This window comes from Aedes aegypti, chromosome 1 (assembly GCF_002204515.2).
Source record: "Aedes aegypti strain LVP_AGWG chromosome 1, AaegL5.0 Primary Assembly, whole genome shotgun sequence".
Classification (NCBI taxonomy): domain Eukaryota; kingdom Metazoa; phylum Arthropoda; class Insecta; order Diptera; family Culicidae; genus Aedes; species Aedes aegypti.
In genome coordinates, this window is record NC_035107.1 from 193,911,628 (window position 1) to 193,934,461 (window position 22,834).

Genomic DNA, 22,834 nt, shown 5'->3' on the forward strand with positions numbered 1-22,834 from the left:
GAAATTTTCGGTCGCAATTAATATTAGATTTTTATTATTTTATAATTTTTCTGCTAAATTAGTGTAACAAAGATGTTAACTGTTAAAAACTGTAATATTCTCATGTTTTGTATGTAAAAAATGGCAAAATCCTTAGGGTGTCCATACTGCCCCGGGTTCCCCTACCCCAGGCATAATAACTAAATGTATGGATTTATTGCTATGATAATGGAACTTATTTATATGATGAAACATCTGTATGAAAATAACATCAGAAAAATTTGATTTGACGGAGTCCTTGACTTATCTTTCCAAGGCCAAAATAACATCTAGTCCGGTCTGTCTGAACACCGGCCATTTCATCAGCTTATTCTACATTACACCCAACAGTTATGGATAGCACACAGATACGGATCAGAGTTGGAGTTGGAAACGGAGAATATCTTATCAAACAGTGTTCCAATTATGCTGAACACATTGGACCTACCTGAACAATAAATCTATACAGCATCGAAATCAATAATATGCTCTAGCATATTTTTTCCTCCCGTATAAAAAATTTGAATCATATTCCTAGAAGCGGTAATTCACAACTGTGGGGCAATGAAAATCATACCACAGTTATGAATCAAAATTAGGAAGATTCCTAAAGAAACGCTAAAACTTATCAATCGCTGTACAAACGCTGCAAACTGAAAATGAAATTAAATAAAAATTTTGCATATTTTTCTCGTTTCTTTGACCCGATATAAAGTTCAACTAACAGATTATCTTTTATAATAAAATTCAAATTACAATTAGCTGTAGGCATCACTGGATATACACAGTAAGTAGCCCTGATTTGTGTATGCTATCTTTCGCACCAAATACTGCAAAGTTGCCTGTTCAGAAGATAAATCTAGCGTAACATTTGAAAAGGGCCTATCTGCAAAACGTAAACATTGAGAAATTCTCAATTGAAGATTCCGTACCATATTTATAATTCATATTTTAAACCCATTCGCATTTTAACTAGTTTCATACCTGTGTTCGACACCCATTAAAGTCTGTTGTGTGGCCCATTATGTTTCTAATCTCAAATAACACAACAACTCGTAAAAATTGTTGAATTCAAACATCATCGGCAGATAGGCCCTTTTATGAATCTTCAAACCAGTTAGGCCCTTTGATTGAACATGGTTTCAGTTAGGCCCTTTTATAATTTGCTAATTTTATTGATTTTTGAATTGGAAATTTAGCGATTATGTGAAAAAACACTATATAATAGCTAAATTTTCGGTTGAAGATTCAGTACCATATTGATTATTCCTATTTCAAACCCATTCGCTTTTTACTAGTTTCATTTTTGGGGAAGATCCAAAAATGACGTCCATCGTTTTTCGGGATTTCTAGAACCTACCCCCTCTGTCACGCTTTTTCTAATACCCAATCCATTCACTGTCACATTTTCGTACATCTCCCCATTGGAGGAGGCCCCAATTGATGGACGTCATTTTCGGATAACCCCTTGTGTTCGACACTTATAATGGTCTATTACGTGGCTCACAACGATTTGAATTTCAAATAGCACAACAACTTGTAAAAATAGTTCAATTCAAACATCATTCGCAGATAGGCCCTTTTACGAATTTTCAAACCAATTAGGCCCTTTTTGAATTTGCTAATTTTATTGAATATTGAAGTGATTAGCATTATTCTTCGACAACATTACTCGAAAACTTATTCATACAGACTCAAGTCAAAAAAGTATACAAACTTACTTTATCGATCCTACGTGTTAAGCAGGCGGAATTCTACACGTACCGCTCTGTACCAACTCAACTTTTCACTTTTAGAACGTTTAATTTCCGGATTTACAAAACGACGAAAGTAAGATTTTCAACTTTCGCAACCTAACCACTACTTTCGCCGCCCCGCTGTATGGAGAGACAAAATGACTTAACCACGAATCAAAACAAAACACTACTTGAGTCGATTTTACACTGGTAGAAAAACGTCGCAAGTAACTGAATAAAACGGCTTATCATTTTGTCATAAAACTCTTGTGTGAAATAATAGGAACTCCATAGTTTTTAAACGCGAGCTCATTGTATGCAAAATTTAAGAAATGTACACTTCGAAAAAATGTTAAAAAGGTGATTTATTTTAAAACAGTTTTAGAAGACAGATTATGATTCTTTCGAATTAATTTTCTCAAAACCGTATGAAAGTTACTTACGTCGATTTGAAAAAGTAATCGAGATTTGATGATTATGTGAGAAAACAACACAATATCATACAAGCTAAATATTGGAAACTATTCAGCAACATATTGATCATTGATATTTCAAACCCATTCACTTTTTTTTACTAGTTTTATACTTGTGTTAGACACTCATTATGGTTTATTACGTGGCCCAGAACGTTAGTAATCTCAAATAGCATAACGACTCGTGAAAATGGTTGCATTCAAATATCATCAGCAGTTAGGCCCTTTAATGAATCTTCAAACCAGTTAGGCCCTTTCAGTTTGGCCCTTCGATTGGACATGGTTTCAGTTAGGCCCTTTTATTAAATATAGTTCCAGTTAGGCCCTTTTGGAATTTGTTGATTTTATTGCTTATTGAAATGATTTTCATAGTTTTTAAATAAAGTAAAGCAAGAGAAAAACAATGTAATAGCTAAATGTTGGATATTCTCAATTGAAGGTTCAGTACCTTATTGATTATATCTATTTCAAACCCATTCACTTTTTTACTTGTTTTATACTTGAGGGCCTTCCTTAGCCGAGCAGTTTAAGTCCGCGGCTACAAAGCAAAGCCATTCTGAAGGTATCTGAGTTCCATTCCCGGTCGGTCCAGGTTTTTTCGTAATGGAAATTTCCTTTACTTTCCTGAATATAGAGTACCTTCGTACTTGTTACACGATATACGTCAGTTTTTCAACTAACTTCGCATTAAGATTATGATAAAACTAGTAAAAAAGAAAATGGGCTTGAAATAGGAATCAATATAGTACTGAATCTTCAATAAAGAATTTTTATTAATCAATGTTGATTTTCTCACATTCTTCTTCTTCTTTCTGGCGTTACGTCCCCACTGGGACAAAGCCTGCTTCTCAGATTAGTGTTCTGATGAGCACTTCCACAGTTGTTAACTGAGAGCTTTCTTTGCCGATCGACCATTTTTGCATGTGTACATCGTGTGGCAGGTACGAAGATACTCTATGCCCCGGGAATCGAGAAAATTTCCTTTACGAAAAGATCCTCGATCAGCGGGATTCGAACCCACGACCCTCAGCATGGTCATGCTGAATAGCTGCGCGTTTACCGCTACGGCTATCTGGGCCCCTTGATTTTCTCACATACCTAATCGATTGATTTTGATCTAAAACTTTGAAAATCACTTCAATAATCAATCAATAATAAATAAATTCCAAAAGGGCCTAACTGGAACTAAGTTTAATAAAAGGGCCTAACTGGAGAGGCCTAACTGAAACCATGTTCAATCAAAGGGCCTAACTGAAAGGGCCTCACTGGTTTGCAGACTCGTAAAAGGGCCTATCTGCCGATGATGTTTGAATTCAACCATTTTCACGAGTTGTTTTGTTATTTAAGATTTAAAACGTTATGGGCCACCTAGTAGACTATTATGAGTGTCGAACACAAGTATAAAACTAGTAAATAGGAGAAAGGGTTTGGAATATGAATATTCAATATAGTACTGAATCTTCAATAAAGAATTTTCAATATTCAATGTTGATTTTCTCACATAATCGATTGATTTTGTTCTAAAACTTTGAAAATCTATTCAATAATCAATAAAATTAACAAATTCCAAAAGGGCCTAACTGGAACTATGTTAAATAAAAGGGCCTAACTGAAGGGGCCTAACTGAAACCATGTTCAATTAAAGGGCCTAATTGAAAGGGCCTAACTGGTTTGAAGACTCGTAAAAGGACCTATCTGCCGATGATGTTTGAATTCAACATTTTTTACTAGTTTTTATGTTTTGTTAGATTTAAAACGTTACATGTCCCAGTAATAGACTATAAGTGTCGAACAAAAGTTTAAAACTATTAGATAGCAATGAGTTTAAAATAGTAACAATGTTACGTTATGCGATAGATCCTTTTCAAATATTTCAATAGGTTCCATTATGTGAGAAAAACACTATACAATGGCTAAATATTGAAAAATATGGAGGAAAATTAAAAATGCACGGAAGGGCCAATCTGATTTTGATTGAAATTTTCAGTTAGGCCCTTTTATGACCAGTTAGGCCCTCTTAGTTTTATCATTTTCAGATAGGCCCTTTTAAATTTGAATAAAATTACCATTAATAATGGCATTTTGCATGCCCGTAAGAGTATGTAGGAGTAATTTACGTAAAAAATGATACGAATAATGAATAATCAAGTTTGTTTACATTTTGCAGTTAGGCCCTTTTCAAATGTTACGCTAGAAATGAGCACTGTTGGAAGAATTTCAATTTGGTTATAAATCAATAACTAATTACTGAGTCGTCCGATTTGAATACGGTCTTCGGCAAATTTTCGGCTGGTAAATGTATCTTACAATATCAGCACAAGGACTCAAAAGTAAACATTATGACCGATTGGTTAAATTTCTTGATAATAAATCTTCGAGCTGTTTAGTGGAATACCTATAAGTAGATGAAAAAACCGAATGTAGTACTATAGCATTTAATTCCACTAGCGTTTGTATCTTTTGAAAGATACGCGTATTTCGACCTCAACTGTAAGGCCGTCTTCAGTGTCGTGTACTAGACTCGACTTAAGTGAGAAGATACAAAATCTAGTGGAATTAAATGGTATAGTACTAAATTCGATTTTTCATCTACTTAAATTTCTTGGTTTTTCAATAGAAATTCCCATACAAAGTTTGAAGGGCTTGTGCAGTCTCAGTTTTCATGCAAATAATCCTAAACTTTGGGAGGACACTCAGAAGTCGACCTAAAATCAAATGGATGATGTGGAGCAAAAACCGATATTTTGAACCACCCTAATTTCTATGCATTTTATCAATATTTCATTCATAAATTTAGCTTATTATAATTTAGGTCGGAATAGCCAAAAGTGTAAGAAACAGGAATGGCTCGCAATTTGTAATGACTGGATAATAGGCCAGGAGAAGTGGATGAACTTGTCATTCATTTTCCTGTCAAATTTCATACAAAATCTACTTTTTCTCTGCTATAAATTCACTCTAGGTGAACCACTTCTCCTGGCCTATGGAGTTCACTCTATTTTACAAAATTACTATTTTTTTTACAGTATATATTTTAGAGCACAATGTGCAATATGTCATATCTGAGAAGTTAATAAGGACACGTACACTTCAAAATGTTGAATTTTTGTTGTAGATTAAAAATTGATATCAGTCAGAGGCATCATCAGAAAAAAGGGTAGCGTATGAAAAATTGCACGTAAGTTACTAACTTGATTTACTGTAACTGATCCACACTTTCTTCGCGTCGTCACATGTTGGATTGCACTTAGAAAACCTAGCAATGGTTGCGCAATGATTTTTATTTTTCCTTGCAAAACTAGGGAGTCGATGCCGGTTATGGACCCTTTGCGTATTATGGACCCCCTACAGAAAAACATAAAATTAACACTCAAAGCAACTTTATTCCTATGAAAATTCACCGGGGGAACTTCGATTACATTGTTAGTCAGCAGTTTCAGGCAAAATATTTGGTTTGAGACGCATAAATACAGATATTTGAACAGTTTTGCAAATGAAACCACACAAGAGGGTCCATAATACGCATTCCCAGGTGGGTCCATAATAGGCTCGTCGGCAGCGAGCCGGGTTACATGGGAATCAAATGGAGGGTCCATAATACGCAACGTCAAATTTGTAAACAATCCTATTATGGACCCCGGGAGGGTCCATTATAGGCATTCGGACAACAGTTTTTCAAATGCATATTTCGCTGGAAAAATCGAATGATTTTGTATGTTTCATAGACGTACTATAAAGTAAAGACATTGAATTTGTTGTTAGACTCCACAAAACGTAAATGCGTCTGAGATATCATTGCGGAAAAGCGTCTAGAATGAATGTCAGCTACTAAGGGGTCCATTACTAGCATTGAAACCCTATATCATAGATGCCTACCTGCCTACTGCGATGGTAAAATTTTAAATCTCTTCACGATTAGCGCGAATCAAAACAAAGTGCAGAAATTACTCAATCATCGAAGTAAGCTTTTGCATCAACCCAAGCTTGGATTAAACGAGAATAGGAGGACAAAAAAGATTCTCCGATCTAGAATTTCGGAAGCAGTGGGGACGTGTGGTGGAAATTGAGGGGGCGGAACGGTTGTCGCATTCGCAAAGCAAGCAATTTCAAGAGCGAGCTAGATTTTTTCGCGACTCTTGATTCCACCCCACACCGCATAGTAGGCTAAAAAGTAATTTCAAACGAGCTTTACAAAACGTATACACAGCAAGCCCAGCCAGACACCGATAAAACGAAGCAGCCTGAGAGTCGGGGGGTGGTGTTTGGGGGGGCAACCACCACAAAAGGGACGAAAAAACGCATTGGATCGATTGGCACGAGAGCAGCGCACTATTACCCAAAAAAAAAAAAAATGTACCACCAAGAATCCGCCAGCCATCGGATTATAGATATTGGATTTTCTCGATCGCAAACACCTTACAGCACCAAACTCCGTATCCTTCCGGTTCGGCAGAACGCACAGAAACTTTTCGCACTACTTTCGGACTGCGGCCGCACTATTTTTCAACGCAAAAAGCCACGAGAACTCGGAATGAAATTTTTACCTTCATCCTGAAGTAAGTGAAAAATCCCGACAGTGAAAAGGCGAAGCTGCTGATCGATAATGGCGGTAAGATGTTGCGAAAAATGTGAGTTCTGACGGGAAAACGATGAGAGATCGGTGCGAGAGCCGCGCGCGCGAAAATACGAAAACCACGGTCGAATAAAAAGGTGTGAACTACACTGTGTACACTGATGAAAATAAATCTCAAAAACGTAAAAGGCCTATAGGCCTTTTCATGTGACAGGTCTGTCTATGCATTTGTTTACATCGGCGGAGGACCGGTGCATACACGAGGCTGTCATTTTCATAGAAGAACTGTCAAAGAGCTTCCCGATCAGCTGTTTTTGAACGTCATGTGAATAGGCCTATGGGTTTGTTCACAAATTTCATAACGCCGAAAATGTCCATTTTCGACACCCACCCACCCCATCGTAACGCATTTTGTATTAATATTTTTCAAATTTTGTGTGTGTTGGGGATAAAATATTCTGTGAAACCGGCAACACGGACTGAGGATGCAAGAGCGGAATAGTATAAAATATCATTGTTGGTAGGAGGCAAGGGGCAAGACAGATTCAACACGAGTGACTATTTTCTCCAGAGTTACTCATAATTCATCAAATTCACTCAGATTACACGCTAAGAAAATAAAATACTAGTTGGCTTAAATACCATTCTAAAACCATATTCGGTCTATTCACCCCTTGGAATGCATATTTCTGGAATATGCTCTCATAGTATAAAAAGCGTTTAATAATCGTAATGCTTATTACGCCCCTATTTCTATACCGCCGTTAATCTTTTGTTTATATAAAAATCTGAACCAGATATTTAAGAAAATGACCCGCAAATTCCATACGAATAGAATAAAAAAAACTGTATCCCATTTATTGAATCAATCAATATGGTCATGATTAAATTAACATGTCATTCACTGTAAATAACACTAATTATAAGTGTGCACTCCCATACATGGACACTCCTCATCTTCCCGGTGTGTTTTCCGGATTCCTTTGTTCCGGCATATCGTTCATCTCGTTTGCTGTCCATTTTAAGATCCCTTACGGATGATCTGCCTCATGAGTGTTTTGCCGGATGCTGAATGAAAAAATATCCTGAAAATGGATGAAAACTTTCAATCACAATCCATGCGGGTAAACAGATAATCTAAATTACCATGCCTTTTCGTCGCTATCAATCTCATCCTCCTCCAGGAGAAATCTGACTCTAGTTTGGTCAATAAATTGCCCTTCCGGACGGCGAAAAGTGTATCCGGCGTTTCTCACACAATCTCAGAACTCTATTAGTTTAATCACGGCTATTTTTATTTATTTCCCACTGTCGAATCAAGAAGGAAAACTTAATACTCGCGAACACAGATGAAAATTGTTCCTCCGGCCATCTTATTATAGATAACTAAAGATAACTGCATATAGATAACTAAAGATAACTGCAACAAACAAAAAACAAAGTCCCAAGTGTAGCAATAGACAACACAAATGCATGAGAATAAATAATTTCCGTAAATGCACGGTCTAGTATAAAATAAATATTGGAAATGCATAATTAATATAATTTGTAAAAATTAAACACTTTAAATGACATACAAATAATAAATTTCAATCTAATTAGTATTTTGCATTTTCTCCGTGTACAAATTTTTCTGGGTGATCCCAAGGTAAAACATGGTGGGAAGTTCTAAACGGGTATTCCTCAGAAAACACGAGAGTTGCTCAGGTTTGCTCAGCACGCTTCAGTTTGCCTCAGACATAATCAGACCAAATCAAATTCTGCCGCCAGCTGTCACTCTTCAAATTGACTATGGTTGTGTATGATTACTTTTGATCGATGATTAAGTGGATCTATTGTGTACCATTTATTTGGTCATTACACGAATGCTGAAGGTTTACATTGCAATTATATATAAATTAAATGCACACCGTTGATGTAGCCGAGCCGCTAGGATTTTTCCGGCAGAACAATGCGTATGCTGCGTCGAACAAAACGACTGTCTGAGAAGAGATGGTCTTTCAGCTCGAATCTTCTCCGTTATGAGCTTCAAAACAACAACAAAAGAACATGAACATATTTTCAATTCACATTTTATTTCAAGTGTAACATCAAAGTATTCAAAAACAAATATTGAAACTGAGTAAAATCTCCGACAGGAAATAGTTCCTGCTTCTTACCCGAATTGTGAACTGAACCATCCGGAACTTTTCTCTCCGGCACTGGAAAATCAACTCATTTGCTGTTTTTTTCCTTCGGGTCTATCGGTCTCTTCTCTTTCTCGGACAAACATTTTCCTCGTTAGGAGTCGGCGCTTTCTTTTTCTAGAAATTTTCCCCATGTTTTGGGCAAATTCATCTGCTTCAGCTCTTACTTGGTAGTTGATTCCGATTTGGTTTTAATCTCCAGACTTGTCAAAGCGTAGGCGAAAGAGCAGCAGGATTACCGTTTGATTGTTGCACAAGGGATGTCTTCAACGCTGGATCTATTGCTGTATGCAGCTAAGAAATAATTGCCAGGAAAAAAAAGAATCATAATAAATTAGGGAAATTTGAAATAATAATAATGTGGATTTACTTACTTCACAGTTTGAAATCACTTCAAATCTTTTCATCTTTATGTTTTATCGATGATTCGATTCGACAGACTGAGTTTGCTTTATTATTGTTTTTTTTTTTGTACCGTTTTGTCAAAATCAAGATGATTCAAGGTTGGGAATTTTAATTCAATTCCTCAGAGTTGCTCAGAATTACTCTGAACTACTCCAGATTCACTCTGCTTTGAACACTGTCTTGCCCCTTGGTACCAGATTAACGGCCTAACTGATAAATGTAAACAAACTGATTATTATTCACCTAACACTTTACTTGATATATTACAATCATATAATTCACATCTGTTCCTTAAAAATAACGTTTTTCACGAAATAAGTGAGAAAAACATAAAGGCGCATTTGATATTCTCTTTCGATACAAACTCTGATGTCAATTTCGCCCAACTTCCCCCCTTGCGGTAACCGGGCGCATTTGAGATTGAGTGTGGCAGCAGGGCGCATTTAAAACTGAGTGTGCAGAAGGTCGATAGTGAAGAAGGTTCGTGTGAAAGAGCGTAGAGACGAAAAACCGAGGGGCGCAACAATTCTAAATTTTGATGAATGGCGCATGATGGATTTTTATTTATTTTAACATGTTATTCATAATATGTAAATAAATTAAATGTTTTGCTGCAAAAGTAATATTGTAACGGATCCTACAAAAATGCATCATGCGATTAAATTGATCGGAAACATAATATAGAATTAAAATTACATCCGCTGAACTTCAAATCTATTTTTCTGAGAATGTATTGGGCTTCACATTTGCCCTAATTCTGACTCTGTATTGAATTATCATATTCTGCTACAAATTGCAAATATATATTTATGTGTGAAACAAATACCACAGACAAACAGACGTAACACTTAGAACAAATCCCGATCAAAATCATAGTCACGATGACATGTACGCCCAATGCTAAAATCGGTGTGTTTGGCCGATGGACCAACAGATGGCGGTAGTGTGTAAACGTCAAACGCGAACAAAAACGATGCGAGCGCTGCGGGTGGTGGATTGGCCACCTACCATATATTTGAATCGGCCGTTAAAAAGGTGGTCGATGGATATCGGTGAGAGTGTGACGTCTGTTTGTCTGTGCAAATACCATCGATATGAGGATTTTTATCAGTGTAAAGGATCGCGACTTTTGTATTCCAATCTTTTACATAAATCTTGGTAGGTATTTAACCTGTTCGTTATAAATACTTTGATCCAGAAGAAAAACAAAAATAAAGCAAGCGACTCGGCGTCCGACGTTTTGTAATTCGTCGGTGCGAACGGGTTTGAATCATTTTCGTTGCATTTTATCATTCTTATTTGTAATGTGATCGTTCTAATTGAGGAAAAACAGAATTGAATGTAATTTGTGATTTGTGCTCCCCGGTTCATCATGTCTAAACGTCGAAATTTGCTGGATTCCGCCGAAAAGCGTAAGTTTTGCTGGTATTACCTATTTAGCAGTATTGTCCTTAACGAGAGACCTTCCTGCAGGGGTGGTCCGCTCTTTTGGTTTCTATTTTCAATAACTTGTCAACCATTACTGAAAATTGTGTAGGGTGCCAATGCTAGTAATGGACCCTTTACCTTCTGAAATTTATTCTAGACGCTTTCCGCAATGATATCTCCGACCGATATACGTTTTGTAGAGTCTTAACAAGTTCAAGTTGTTTTTACTTCATGGAACACATATGAAACATACAAAATCATTCGATTTTTCCAACGAAATATACATTTGAAAAACTGTTATCCGAATGATTATTATGGACTTTCCGGGGTTTATAAATATAGGGTTTGTTTAATAAGCATATGTAAGTAGGATGTCATCTAAGCAAAGAATATGCAAGATTGATTATATTTATACAGTAAGGACCCGATTTGGTCATCCCCTTGATGAATTTTAGGCTGACAAAATCGGGTTTTTCTATTTTGTTCCTGTTTTTCGAATTTTGACGTGTTATATGGTTACATGGACTTTGAAGAGGGCGATGGACATGAGCGTAGCCAGTTTTTCATCAGGGGCTCCCCCTCCGTTATATTGGTAATATCGATTTTTGACACTTAATAAAAGGCATTGCCATTGCCCTCTCTGGCTACGCTCATGCGTGCATGGCATCAAACATCATCATCAATTTTAATGTAAACGTAGTAACATGACGATTACAATTTTTTGACAAATTTAAAATAGGCTGACAAAATCAGGTCAAAAAGCTGACAAAATCGGGTCAGTACTGTATATGCAAAAGAGCTCGAACTCAAAGATTCGATATGGCTCCTATTTCAATGCATATTGCTTCTGATATTACTCACGTAACTATTCTGAAGGGCTAACAGATCGTTAGTTCTGAAAAAAAAATATGATGCGAATATTGTTCACCACATTTTTAATTCTTATTTCTCAGTATTCAAGTCAAAAAATGTTATTTCTTGCTTGTTGAATCAATCAACTTACTATAACTAAACGTTGATAATCCAGTTTGCATATGGTATTGTCGCACCGCCACCAAACCGGATCGCGCCAGTGAGACTCGCGACGCGCCTAAACTCGCGCGATTTTGAAATCAGTTTTTTAGTGTGGCGCTGCATTCTTACGATTTTTATGAACACAGCGCACTATTCACATATTAGCTGCGACGCACGGGGCCCGAGAAAACAATAATTATAAATAAATGTTGGTCTTGATTTCTACCGGATACATAATATTGTCTCGCGCCCACTAAATCGGAACGCGCGTGTGGGACACGCGACGTGTGACTCGTTCCCGACATAACTGTCATAATGACATGTGTGGCGCTGCATTCTTACGATGTTGATGAACACGCATGTTTAAGCACTATGCAAATATTAGTCGCGACGCTTGAAATGAACAAGAGAGAGTCATTGGCGTCTCATCATGCTAAAGCAAATGACGAGATTTTTCGATTGTATGCCCTCTTGTTGATGAAGAGAGATTCGTTCATTGGCTGTTTTGGAAATCGGCTTTCATGATTATGTTGACAATGTTTGCATAGTTAGTGGGTGTTGGAAGATGCCATCGAATGATATAAACATCCGATTTGTTTAAAGTTTGATCATTGGCCCTTGAGAATTTTAACTTGAGATTTGGTAGACGAAATCTCGAAAAATTATTCAAACAGCCTTATCTCCGAATAGTAAACGAACTTACATTATCGATTCATCGTATTCCGCAGACAAAATTGAACACTTTTCACTTTGAACCTACTTGATTTTCACTTTAAGGTGATTATAAAACGAAGCCAAACTTTGAATTTTTAAGTGCACAAGACGAGAATCTGACAACAGTTCGCGCTGAAAACCAATCAAATTGCTTGCTTGCTGGTAGTGACCAATGGGATAGATTTTCAACGCGGAGCGCTGTTTGGCTCTCAAGTCTTGTGCTCTTGAAAATTTGAGGTGTGGCTTCGTTCTATAATCACCTTAAGGACGTTTAATTTCCGGATTTACAAAACGACTTAGGTAACGTCTTAAGTCACTTTACCTTTCGAAACCTAACCACTACTGACGACATCTCGTTATATGGAGAGGCAGAGCGAAGTAAGCACGAATCAAAACAAAACACTACTGCGAGTCCATTTTACACTGGTACGAAAACGTCGTAAGTAATAGGATAAAACGGTGTATAATTTTGCCATCAATTTAAGCGATGTACACGGCGAAAAAATGGTGAATAGAGAATTCATTTTAACCTTTCAGTAGTCGCGCGGTTGACCACCGCCAGAAGCATCACGCTGATCTTGTGTACGAAAAACGTTTTTTTCACCTGTAGTGTACAAAATACAACAGCGCGACTACTGAAGTGTTAAAACAGTTTAAGAAGACAGGTTATGATTCTTCTTAGTTATTTTTTTCAAACCTGTATGAAAGTAACTTACATCGATTTGTAAAAAAAGGAGCAAGAAATAAGCTCAAATGTTTTTTTTTAGCAAAACTATCAATACAATTTAAAAAAAGTCGGCTAAATCGATTGGTTGTAGTACGGCCCCAGTAAAAAGAACCTCCGCTCTGGAAAGACCATTAATTGGGTACGATATGCGATTGTCGGAACACTTCTCAATTAAATATCTACAAGGCTGGTAGAGAGTCACTTTTTAGTGACCTGGCCACTTTTTTTAAGCCAGTCACTTTAAAGTCTCCTTTTTGAGGCCGTTTCATCCATGGAAATTTATTAAAAAAAAAACTCATAAGTAATCAAAACGGGATATCTAAAAGAATTCGTGGAAAAAATACTTGCACAGAATCCTGGTGTAAATTTAAAGTTCCTACACGGCTCCTCCACTGATTCTCCAAGAATTTCTTGACAGATTCCTCGAGAAAGTGCTTCAAACAGTTTTACATAAACAAGTTTCGCATAAGCACGTTTGGCATAAATGACCATTTCGCATAAAGCACTTTCGTACAAGAACAGGTAGCAATTTGAAGAAGGAATATAATTCTCATTTTTCGAAATGTACCGTCCCCGTTCCAGAGATTCCTTCAAAAATACAATTTAAAAAATATCTTGAATACTCAAATAAATTTCTTGAAGAAGGACTTGCAAATTTTCGGAGTGGTGATGATAGTTTTTACCTTGATTTTGATCAAAAACAACGAGCTACAGATACAGTTACCAATGACTTTTAGGGCGAGATCATAAGTTATGCGACAATCTCAAATGATCAATTGGCATTATATTAGGCAATTCACGGCAAAATTACCTCTCTTTTACTTTTCAACAAAATTTGAAAACAATGGTGTCAGTACCTGTCAACTTTGACAGGTACTGGCACCGGTGTTTTCAGATTTCCCGAAGGATGGAAAGAGATCGATTTTATGATGACGTCATCGTGCAATGGGCAATAAGTTGTTAGGGGAAGTGGTGGTAAAATGAACAGGGGTGGTAAAATGAACACTGTTCCTTTTACCAAGAAAAAACAAATTTCGATCAATTTTTATCACGCACGGACGATTTAGAGCATAAAACTGAGTGTTCGAGTTAATACGGAGGTCAATTGAAGTGAAAATATCAACGAAAACTAAGATTTTAGAAAACCACGTTTGAAAATTAGAACTGATGTAACTTTAACCCTCTCTTTCCCATGGTAGCTCCAGAGCTCCACTAGTTTTCGACGAACTGGAGACAACCCGAATTAGATGAATACTTAGTAATAGTTACTAGAATATGTTTATATACTCATCAGATTAATCCAAAAGTAAACTAACTGTTTCAATATTAAAACTATTGATAAACAATCAATTTACTATTGAAAAACAACCAAACACTTTTTTACCGAATTCGAAAACTTAGGATAATTTGCAACATTGTTTGTTCAAGTACTTTTGATAAAAACGCTTTTTTCGTAAAGAAATAGTCGATCAAAGTCTTGGGAAAGAGAGGGTTAAGCTCGGAAGGCTTGAGGTGTTTCAGGGAGGTGAATATCGTTATGATATGTCAAATCTAATACCTTTATAATTCTTTTTGAATGGGTTACAATCATTAATGGATGTACCGTAAAGTGCCCTAATTCAGCGCAGTGCCTAATTCCGCGCATTTCATACAAAATTATTTATATATGGAAAGACACATTAATATTTCAGCAACTTTTAATGCTATTCGAGGCTACTTTGATTAAGAATAAGTTTGAATCACAAATAAAAGCAAATAAGGCATTTTTTCGCGGCATAAAAAAATAATCAGTGAAGGCCCGTCGGAGTAGACGTTATTTTTCTAATTTTCTTAGCGTCCGCGCTAAGACTGTAGGACAAAAACAAACGCGATTTCTTTATTAAAAATGTTTTATTTTTTATGTAATATTCCATGGAACTACTTGCTACAGATATGTTTCATGGTGCTTCTATGAAATCTTATCAAATATTAGCATAATTATTGAGTTTTATTCAAAAAAGTATTGCGCGGAATTAGGCCACTTCTTTTTTCATAATGCCCTAATTCCGCGCACTGTTCTTCGCATAACAACAGACAAGTATAACATGCTATATCCGTCTTCACATCTGTCTATTTCTCTGAAAAGTAACTTTATGCATACATACGTTTCATGTACAAGCGGAATATCGGGAAAGCCCACTTAGGCAGCGTCCATAAATGACGTAGCATCTTTTGACCAATTTTTGACACCCCTTCCCCCTTCGTAGCTTATTTTCCCATACTTAATACATGGTTCGTAGCAAAATCGTAGGCTCCCCACTCCCCCCTAAAATGCTACGTCATTTATGGACGGTCCCATAGGGTTTGTTCACAAATTTCATAACGCTGAAAATGGCCATTTTCGATACCCACCCACCCCCTCGTAACGCATTTTGTATGAATATTTTGCAAATTTTGTATGAGCCTTAACAGCCTCACGACACCCACCCACCCCCTCTAGCGTTATGAAATTTGTGAATGGGCCCTTACAAGGAAAAACACCACGTGGTTTATACACAGCCTAAACAAAATAGTCTACACACAATTAGATTTTTTTCACGAGCTCGGCTGTGCGGATCTCGGTTGAAATTAGCCGAGATTCGGCATTCTGAATTAATCTGTGCGCACAAAATTTACTTAGCATAATGAACCACACATAACATTGGCAATGTATACTTGTTTATGATTCTTATTTATATTATACAATCCATATAGAATTATTGTAAAATTAACATATCGTTCAGTAATTTGTAGAAGACCCCACAAATTACGACACACTCTCGGGAAATGATTCACGGAAACTTTACGATCTCTACATAATTTACGAAGCTTCCATACAAACAGTATGATAATACGGGGGAGAGGGATTGAAAATGGCCATATTTTGTTTGACGTAATTTATGGATGACCCTTAAGTTCTTCTGAGGTTTCTTTTTGCTTAAAAAAATAAGTACCCGTGGCATTAGTGGATACCATTAATTGATTTGCTTAAAACCCTTTGATTCCAAGCAATAATGCGAACTGAACAGTGCAGTTTGCTACAAAGCAAAGCCATGCTGAAGGTGTCTGGGTTCGATTCCCGGTCGGTCCAGGATCTTTTCGTAGTGGAAATTTCCTTGACTTCCCTGGGCATGAGGTATCATCGTGCCTGCCACACGATATATACGAATGCAGAAAAGGCAACTTTGACAAAGAAAGCTTCAGTTAATAACTGTGGAAGTGCTCATAAGAACACTAAGATGAGAAGCAGGCTTTGTCCCAGTGAGGACGTTAATGCCAAGAAGAAGAAGATGGGGTTTTTTTCTCGACCGAATTGTCTAAAACTATGCAATAAGAAGCATATTTAAGCCAAATTTTGAAAGAGTATTTCATTTCTAAACTTTCCAGTTCAGTGAATAAAATAATTAAATTGTTAGATTCTATGGGATGATTTCACAACATAAAATAGGGTGCTCATATCACCCCATCGACAGAAGAATCGACGAAAAATTCATTCGTGTTTTTTTTAAGACGACGGAAATTGTGCGTATCTAGTGTATTGATCTAAAAATTTCAATTATTACGACTTTTCTTAAGATGGCCAAATTGCCCCACTTTCCCCTAGACGAAATTCACACGTACCAATACCACGGTTTTGGTTATCTTTATTTCATGTGATAGACAAAAAGATAATAAAAAAAACTGAACGTAGACTAAAAAGTTACGATTCATACAAAACTCTACGTTTTCTCATACAAAAAGTGTTACGGAAGGGGAGGGGGTTGAAAATTTTCAATTTTAAGTGTTACGTAACTAATGGATGCAGCCCCTTATCAAAATTAATGTTAATTTGATTGTTTCATGAGTGCGCGGAATTAGGCATTCTTCTGCGCGGAATATGGAAAAGCGTTTGAAAAATGCGCGGAATTAGGCAATTTCAACGAGTGAACTATTTCAAAAAATCACAATTGTAAATTATGAATACAGTCTAGTTTATATTTTTCCCATAATCTTGAATAGATTTGTTAGCGATCTACCCATAAAGCTTTTTTGTTGATGCAATACTAAATTTTAATTAACAATTTGAATCGTTTTATTCCTTAACTGCGCTGAATTACGGCACTTTACGGTATTTTCGGTGGGGCAATGACAAATTTCAGAAATATTTGTTTTGCAAACGTCTTTTGCGTGGTGTTCATTTTACCACCAACTGCTGTTCATTTTACCCACATAGTGCAGGTAAAATGAACATTTGCATCGCGTTTTGATAGCGATGAAAATATGTGAAAATTTAGCTATTTTAGTCTGAATCCATGTCGCTGCTATAGATTACATCCCTATTTCCAATGTTGTGCGATAAAACTACACAAATTCCTCGTTTTTTTATCAGAAACAAGATGATTTCCTTAAGGTGTTCATTTTACCACCCCTTCCCCTACCAAGGCTGGTTCATTGTATTCTGTAAGAAAAGCTGAACCCGCCTTGTTTGTTTTTTTTTTTTTTTTTTTTTTTCAATTCGTTTATTTAAAGGCTCACACGCCGTACCCAGCTTAACAGAGCCGATTACTGTTTTCTAAAGGTTCAGAACCTCTATGATCAGATTATGCTTTTTTCACCAGAAGATGAACCGATTTCCGTAAGACCAGTGTTTGGGAAACACTGATCAGCGCAAGTCTTTTTCGTTCCACAAACTTTGTTCGCCTGCCTCGATCGCCGTCGCTTGGTTGTCGTTTTATTCAGAGTCTATGAATGGAGAGTTGCGCGAAGAGTGAAACCAAATCTACCTATCGAACTGTCAAACTGTCCACCTATCGAGCAGACCAGCAAAACAGGGGCTATTTTCGAAGACGAAGAAGAACAACCATTCAAAGAAGCCTCTTCGCGCAACTCTCCATTCATAGACTCTGGTTTTATTGTTCTCGGTGGATGAGCTCGATGTATTGTCATCATCAGTCCATTCGTCGTTGTTCGTTTGGTTTTCTTCATCTGGTCCGTCCACGTCAGCAAGAGTTGGTGACGTTTGCCGATCATCGTTTATCGGTGGGAAAGCCTTGTTTGTTATTAACAATCAAAAATTTTCAGCTGAAACATTGAATGAATGACATAGCATATGCCCTCTAGAGTCTCCAACCAAGAACCACTAGCTGTTAAAGTTGTAAATATAATAAATGAGCATTTCTCGTCGAATTCAAGCCTCCCAGTGAGGACGTAATGCCAAGAAAAAGACGCTAGAGAGGGAGGTCGTTTCGGTGTTCTCAAATTGATGGGCCCTCGTCAGAGTTGCTTGCTGTCACCAAGCATGGGAAAATTTGGAGACACGAAAGAACACTTTCGCCATTCGATCACTGAAAGCTTCTTGCGAAATGTACAGATTTTGCGATCACTGAAACATTTCGCCTTGTGTATTACCAGTCAGTGAACGCTCTTCAGCTCTCAAATACGAATGCCACTCGTGCGGAATCGGAATGTAAAGAATCAAGGCTCCCCCAGATCTAAGCGACTTTTTACGGCGACAGCGACTAACAATCGTAGCGACTTCGCTGATGTTTCGCTGCATGCACTGTTTGACGAGCGCGTCTTAGCCACAGCGACGCGATTTTGCTCCGATTCGCGTCGTGTCAGTCAAGATGGCTCCATCGAAGCGTGCTTGCAGCGACACAACAACGAAATCGCGACGATTATTTGTCGCTGTCGCCGTAAAAAGTCGCGTAGATTTGGGGGAGCCTTCATTCGCTACAGCAATCTGATGCCTTCGGCACAAGGAGTCGGTAGTGAATCATTCTGTTGCCGTTTTTGTCTAACTTGTCGCTTGGCGAACAAGAAGAAAGCGCATTGGAAATTGAAACACTCAGCTTGGTCGGAGAAACGGCAATCTCGCTCTTGACCGCTTGTGGATGTGAGCGAGAGAAATGCAATATTCGAGTGAATGTTTCCCATGCTTGGCTGTCACTATCAACGCTTGACATTTTCTGATTTGTACAGGTCGACTGCGATACCATTCGTATCACTCTTTATCAGATCAACATCATGGTGCCTAAGTTTAGCCCTAAATTAAGCAAATAAAAAGGATTACGATATTTTTGCTACAGATAGACTGAAACTATGTGTCAGTCATTGAAAAACATTAATAGCGTGGATAACTGCCACGTGATCACTCATTCTGCTGTGATAATGATCTAGAGTGCGATGTCGAATCAAAGTGATATTGGTAGCTCGCAAATGATATTGATAGTTTTATAACATCAACTATCAGCTGATATGACTGATATTGAGCAACTCTGCCCCTCGTACGCCAGCTAGCTGAACAGTTTTCGGATATGTCCATTTTTTATATTTTTTTTTATAAATTTTATAAATATGTCTCATATTTCACTTGGAACACAAAGCAAACTTGGTGGCAGCGTATAGAGGAAGGATGTAGCTTTCAGTTGAAGCTAAAAAATCGGCGACCATCGTAATTTTTGTTAGGAAAGCCTTTTTTTACTCGTTGTCAATTCTAAGATCACCATCATGTGTAGTATAAAAAAAATTGAATTTTTATATAATATGAGATAATTTTACAATCAAAAATCGGGTGCTCATACCCATCGGTAAAAAATCGATGCAAAAAGTTGCATATTTTGAAAAATCATTCATTCATTCGTGAAATTTATACTACCAGGGAAATCATGTGGATCTAGTGTACTCATCTAAAAATTGTTGGAAATTATGCAAAAATTCGAAGATTTCAAAACATTTTCAGCACTTTAATCGACTTTTACTTAAGATGGACAAATTGTCACATTGTCCCCTATATACATTTATTACTTACAACTACCCAAATTTTCTAGGACGATCCCTTCAAAATGTTGCGGTTGCTCGAGGACGGCTCAAGGGTGCCCTGGCCGATATTATGACCCACACTGATGACGATTCGGATTCCGATGATCATCGCCAATCGAAACGATCGAGAACGGCAACTTCTTCGGAGTCCATACCGATCCCTCATCAGTCGTACATCATGAAGCTGTTCGATCGGAGTGTCGATCTGGCTCGGTTCGACGAAACTACCCCTCTGTACCCCATCTGTCGCGCCTGGATGCAGAACCAGCCGAGAGTGAATCCGAAACAGCTTCGTACGCCATCGCCGGTTAAGCGCGAGCATAATCCCCAAATGGTGGACCAGTATCGGAATGGCGAAATGAAGGAAATCCGATCGATGCCCCGACCGGACGCCGATCTGGTGCAACGATGTCCCCTGCCGTTACCGAGTCAAACCAGGACTTCCAAAGAGCTGCTAGATGTGGAACCGATGTCGAAGGCCACCCTGTTGGCGGAGCACAAGAATCGGTGGACTCAGATCCGACACAACTGGGAACAACACGGCCGGATCAGGAACCAGCGGCATGCGGCTAGCTTTGAGCTGTTGGATGCTTTGCTCAAAGCGAAATTTTGAATACTGCATGCTTCTGATTGGCGTAGTGTGATAATGTAATATTTTATTATTTCGAGTCATAATACTTCTTTTTTATCACCCGTTTCAGTATCACGACCAGTTTGCGCAATGCTAATCGCATTTTTCTTTTTCCGTTCAATTTTAAGGGATTCAAACTACTTCAGAGCTTAGATAATTTCTTCAGAGATTCCCTCAGGAATATATTTAGGGATTCGTTCGAGGATCTCTTCAGAAATTGCTGTCTAGATAAAAATTCAGATTCAAAAACTTGGACAACACAGACTTCTGCAGCGATTTCCACAGAAAACTCTCCTAAGATTTCCTTTAAAAATTCCTTCAGATCTGCCAAGGACTCTCCTGTTCTGTTTTCATCAAGCAAAACCCACAAAAGCTATCGAGGATTTTTCAAAGGGATTTCGAGAATTCCTCCAGAAGTTCCTACAATCTTTCCAATAAAACTCTGGAATAATTGCTGTAGCATTTGCTGGGTGAAATACAAAATCTACTTTCGAAGCGGTTACTTGACAAATTAATCCAGAAATTTGTGGAAGAACTGCATGAGTAAAAATTCTGTTGAAATTACAAGGACAATTCGTGAAGCTTTATCTTAAGAAATATTTTATTTTATTTTATTTTATTTTATTGATGTACAAGGGGGTCAGGGGCCAAGTCTCCAGCATAAGTTTGAAAACTCATACCGTCCATAATACACCGGGGGATTTGGAGTTTTGGAAGTAGGCAACGCAACATCTTTGACCAGAAGGTTCTTTAAGTTTTGCTTTTACTCTAGACTTCCCCTACACGTATGAATAATGCAAGGTCGAAAGAACATGAATCAGTCATACACATAACGGTAGTGAAGTGTTTTGCCTAAGGATATGTGAAAGGAGGGATTTTGTGTGGTGTTTTGTAAATCGCTCTGTGGAACAAATTTGTTATTAGTTAAATAATAAGTTCAATTGATTTACCTTTCAATTAGTATTCAATGATTACAGAAACTTTATACTTAACAAAGGCGTAGAGTGCAGCAAGCTTGGTGGGCGGATCAAGTGCGTATTGATTTGGCGAGCGTGTGACAGAACCGAGGATGGAGAGATGCGACCGCAAACCGACGTTTTCTCGGCCATTACGCTGCCATGATAAGAGATGCCTTTCCTCTTCGATGAATTATTCCTCGAAGCGGGTTAGATATGAAAACAAGGATAAAGAGAGAAGGAATGTTAGTGATTGTTACATGCTTTATGGCAGTATTGGCGTACATTGAAGTCATACAAAATTCGCTCTTTGGATTCCCACGATAACAATCCCTGAAACTAATGATAAACAACAAAAAATGAATCCGAAAGAGCGAGAACCTTGATACTTCAATGTATGACAATCCAGCTTTATTGCATGTGAGAAGTTCTTGGTGATATTCTCACAACGGCCATTCAGAATGGTTCGACGGATGTAGATATAAGATCATTATGATAAGATTAACGCGACGACATGTTAGTGAGCTCAAAACGATTATTGTATTTGCAACTGTTCATTTAAATAGTTAAGCTAAGGGTCAGTTATTGTATATAACTTTATAGATAAGCAGAAGTAAAGCACGAACGCGAATCCATCCCATCTTCAAATGCACAACACTTCATTCTGGAACTTTAGAACGTCCATGTTGTAACTTGTTCACACAAGAAATCTGCCTCGACCGAGTTGACAGAACGCGCCCATACCCCTTTCTGAACCAAAGGACAGGGAACTAATACCATGATACCTTAACTACTAATACAAAAGCTACTTCTATGTTATTTCCACTACTACGCTCACGGTATTTATGTTATGATCGTTAGAATAAAAACGATAGAGGTTACTACTACATAACAGAAATACTACTGAAAGAACGCTAATGTCGCCAGTGTTGGTGTGATAAATGCAAAGTAGTGCAAAAATGCTTAGAGAATTAAATAAGTTATAAATTACAGCATTTTGTTCAACAATATTATATTAAAGATATTTAAAAATAAAACATTTCAGTAACAACAGTGCCATAAGTTTTCTAATTATTATACATATATCAGTAACACTACTAAACTATCTCTAATACCGCTACAACCTACCTTACGCAAGACCGTAAAATGCCGTA

The 22,834-nt window shown here is 37.4% G+C and overlaps 2 protein-coding genes and 2 long non-coding RNA genes across 6 annotated transcripts in view; 2 read left to right on the forward strand and 2 right to left on the reverse strand.

The window, feature by feature from the left end:
- Window positions 1-6,867, reverse strand: part of LOC23687749 (B-box type zinc finger protein ncl-1) — a 49,630-nt gene extending 42,763 nt beyond the window's left edge. Inside the window, exon 1 of one of the 3 annotated variants that reach the window (XM_021856114.1) lies at window positions 6,772-6,867. The gene's annotated coding sequence lies outside the window, so the exon portion shown is untranslated. The other 2 variants (XM_021856123.1, XM_021856136.1) reach the window with 2 other exon arrangements.
- Window positions 6,868-8,864: 1,997 nt separating this feature from the next.
- On the reverse strand, window positions 8,865-9,436 carry LOC110674581. The gene is made up of 2 exons (XR_002499007.1): window positions 9,361-9,436; window positions 8,865-9,280 (listed from the first exon to the last, which is right to left on the reverse strand). It is a non-coding gene; the product is annotated as an uncharacterized LOC110674581 (long non-coding RNA).
- Window positions 9,437-10,589: 1,153 nt separating this feature from the next.
- On the forward strand, window positions 10,590-20,768 carry LOC5568461 (protein lin-37 homolog). The gene is made up of 2 exons (XM_001652245.2): window positions 10,590-10,803; window positions 20,102-20,768. The coding sequence occupies exons 1-2, from the start codon at window positions 10,764-10,766 to the stop codon at window positions 20,704-20,706; spliced, it is 645 nt and encodes a 214-aa protein (XP_001652295.2). The 5' UTR covers window positions 10,590-10,763; the 3' UTR covers window positions 20,707-20,768.
- A 660-nt stretch (window positions 20,769-21,428) lies between these two features.
- Window positions 21,429-22,023, forward strand: LOC110680317. The gene is made up of 2 exons (XR_002502832.1): window positions 21,429-21,469; window positions 21,702-22,023. It is a non-coding gene; the product is annotated as an uncharacterized LOC110680317 (long non-coding RNA).
- The last annotated feature ends 811 nt before the right edge of the window (window positions 22,024-22,834 follow it).

Excerpts from the sequence above, each read along its gene's own strand:
- LOC5568461 (XM_001652245.2), top strand. The coding sequence starts at position 10,764 with ATGTCTAAACGTCGAAATTTGCTGGATTCCGCCGAAAAGC. Across the intron at positions 10,804-20,101 it reads GCTGGATTCCGCCGAAAAGC|GACGATCCCTTCAAAATGTT; the intron begins GTAAGTTTTGCT and ends CAAATTTTCTAG.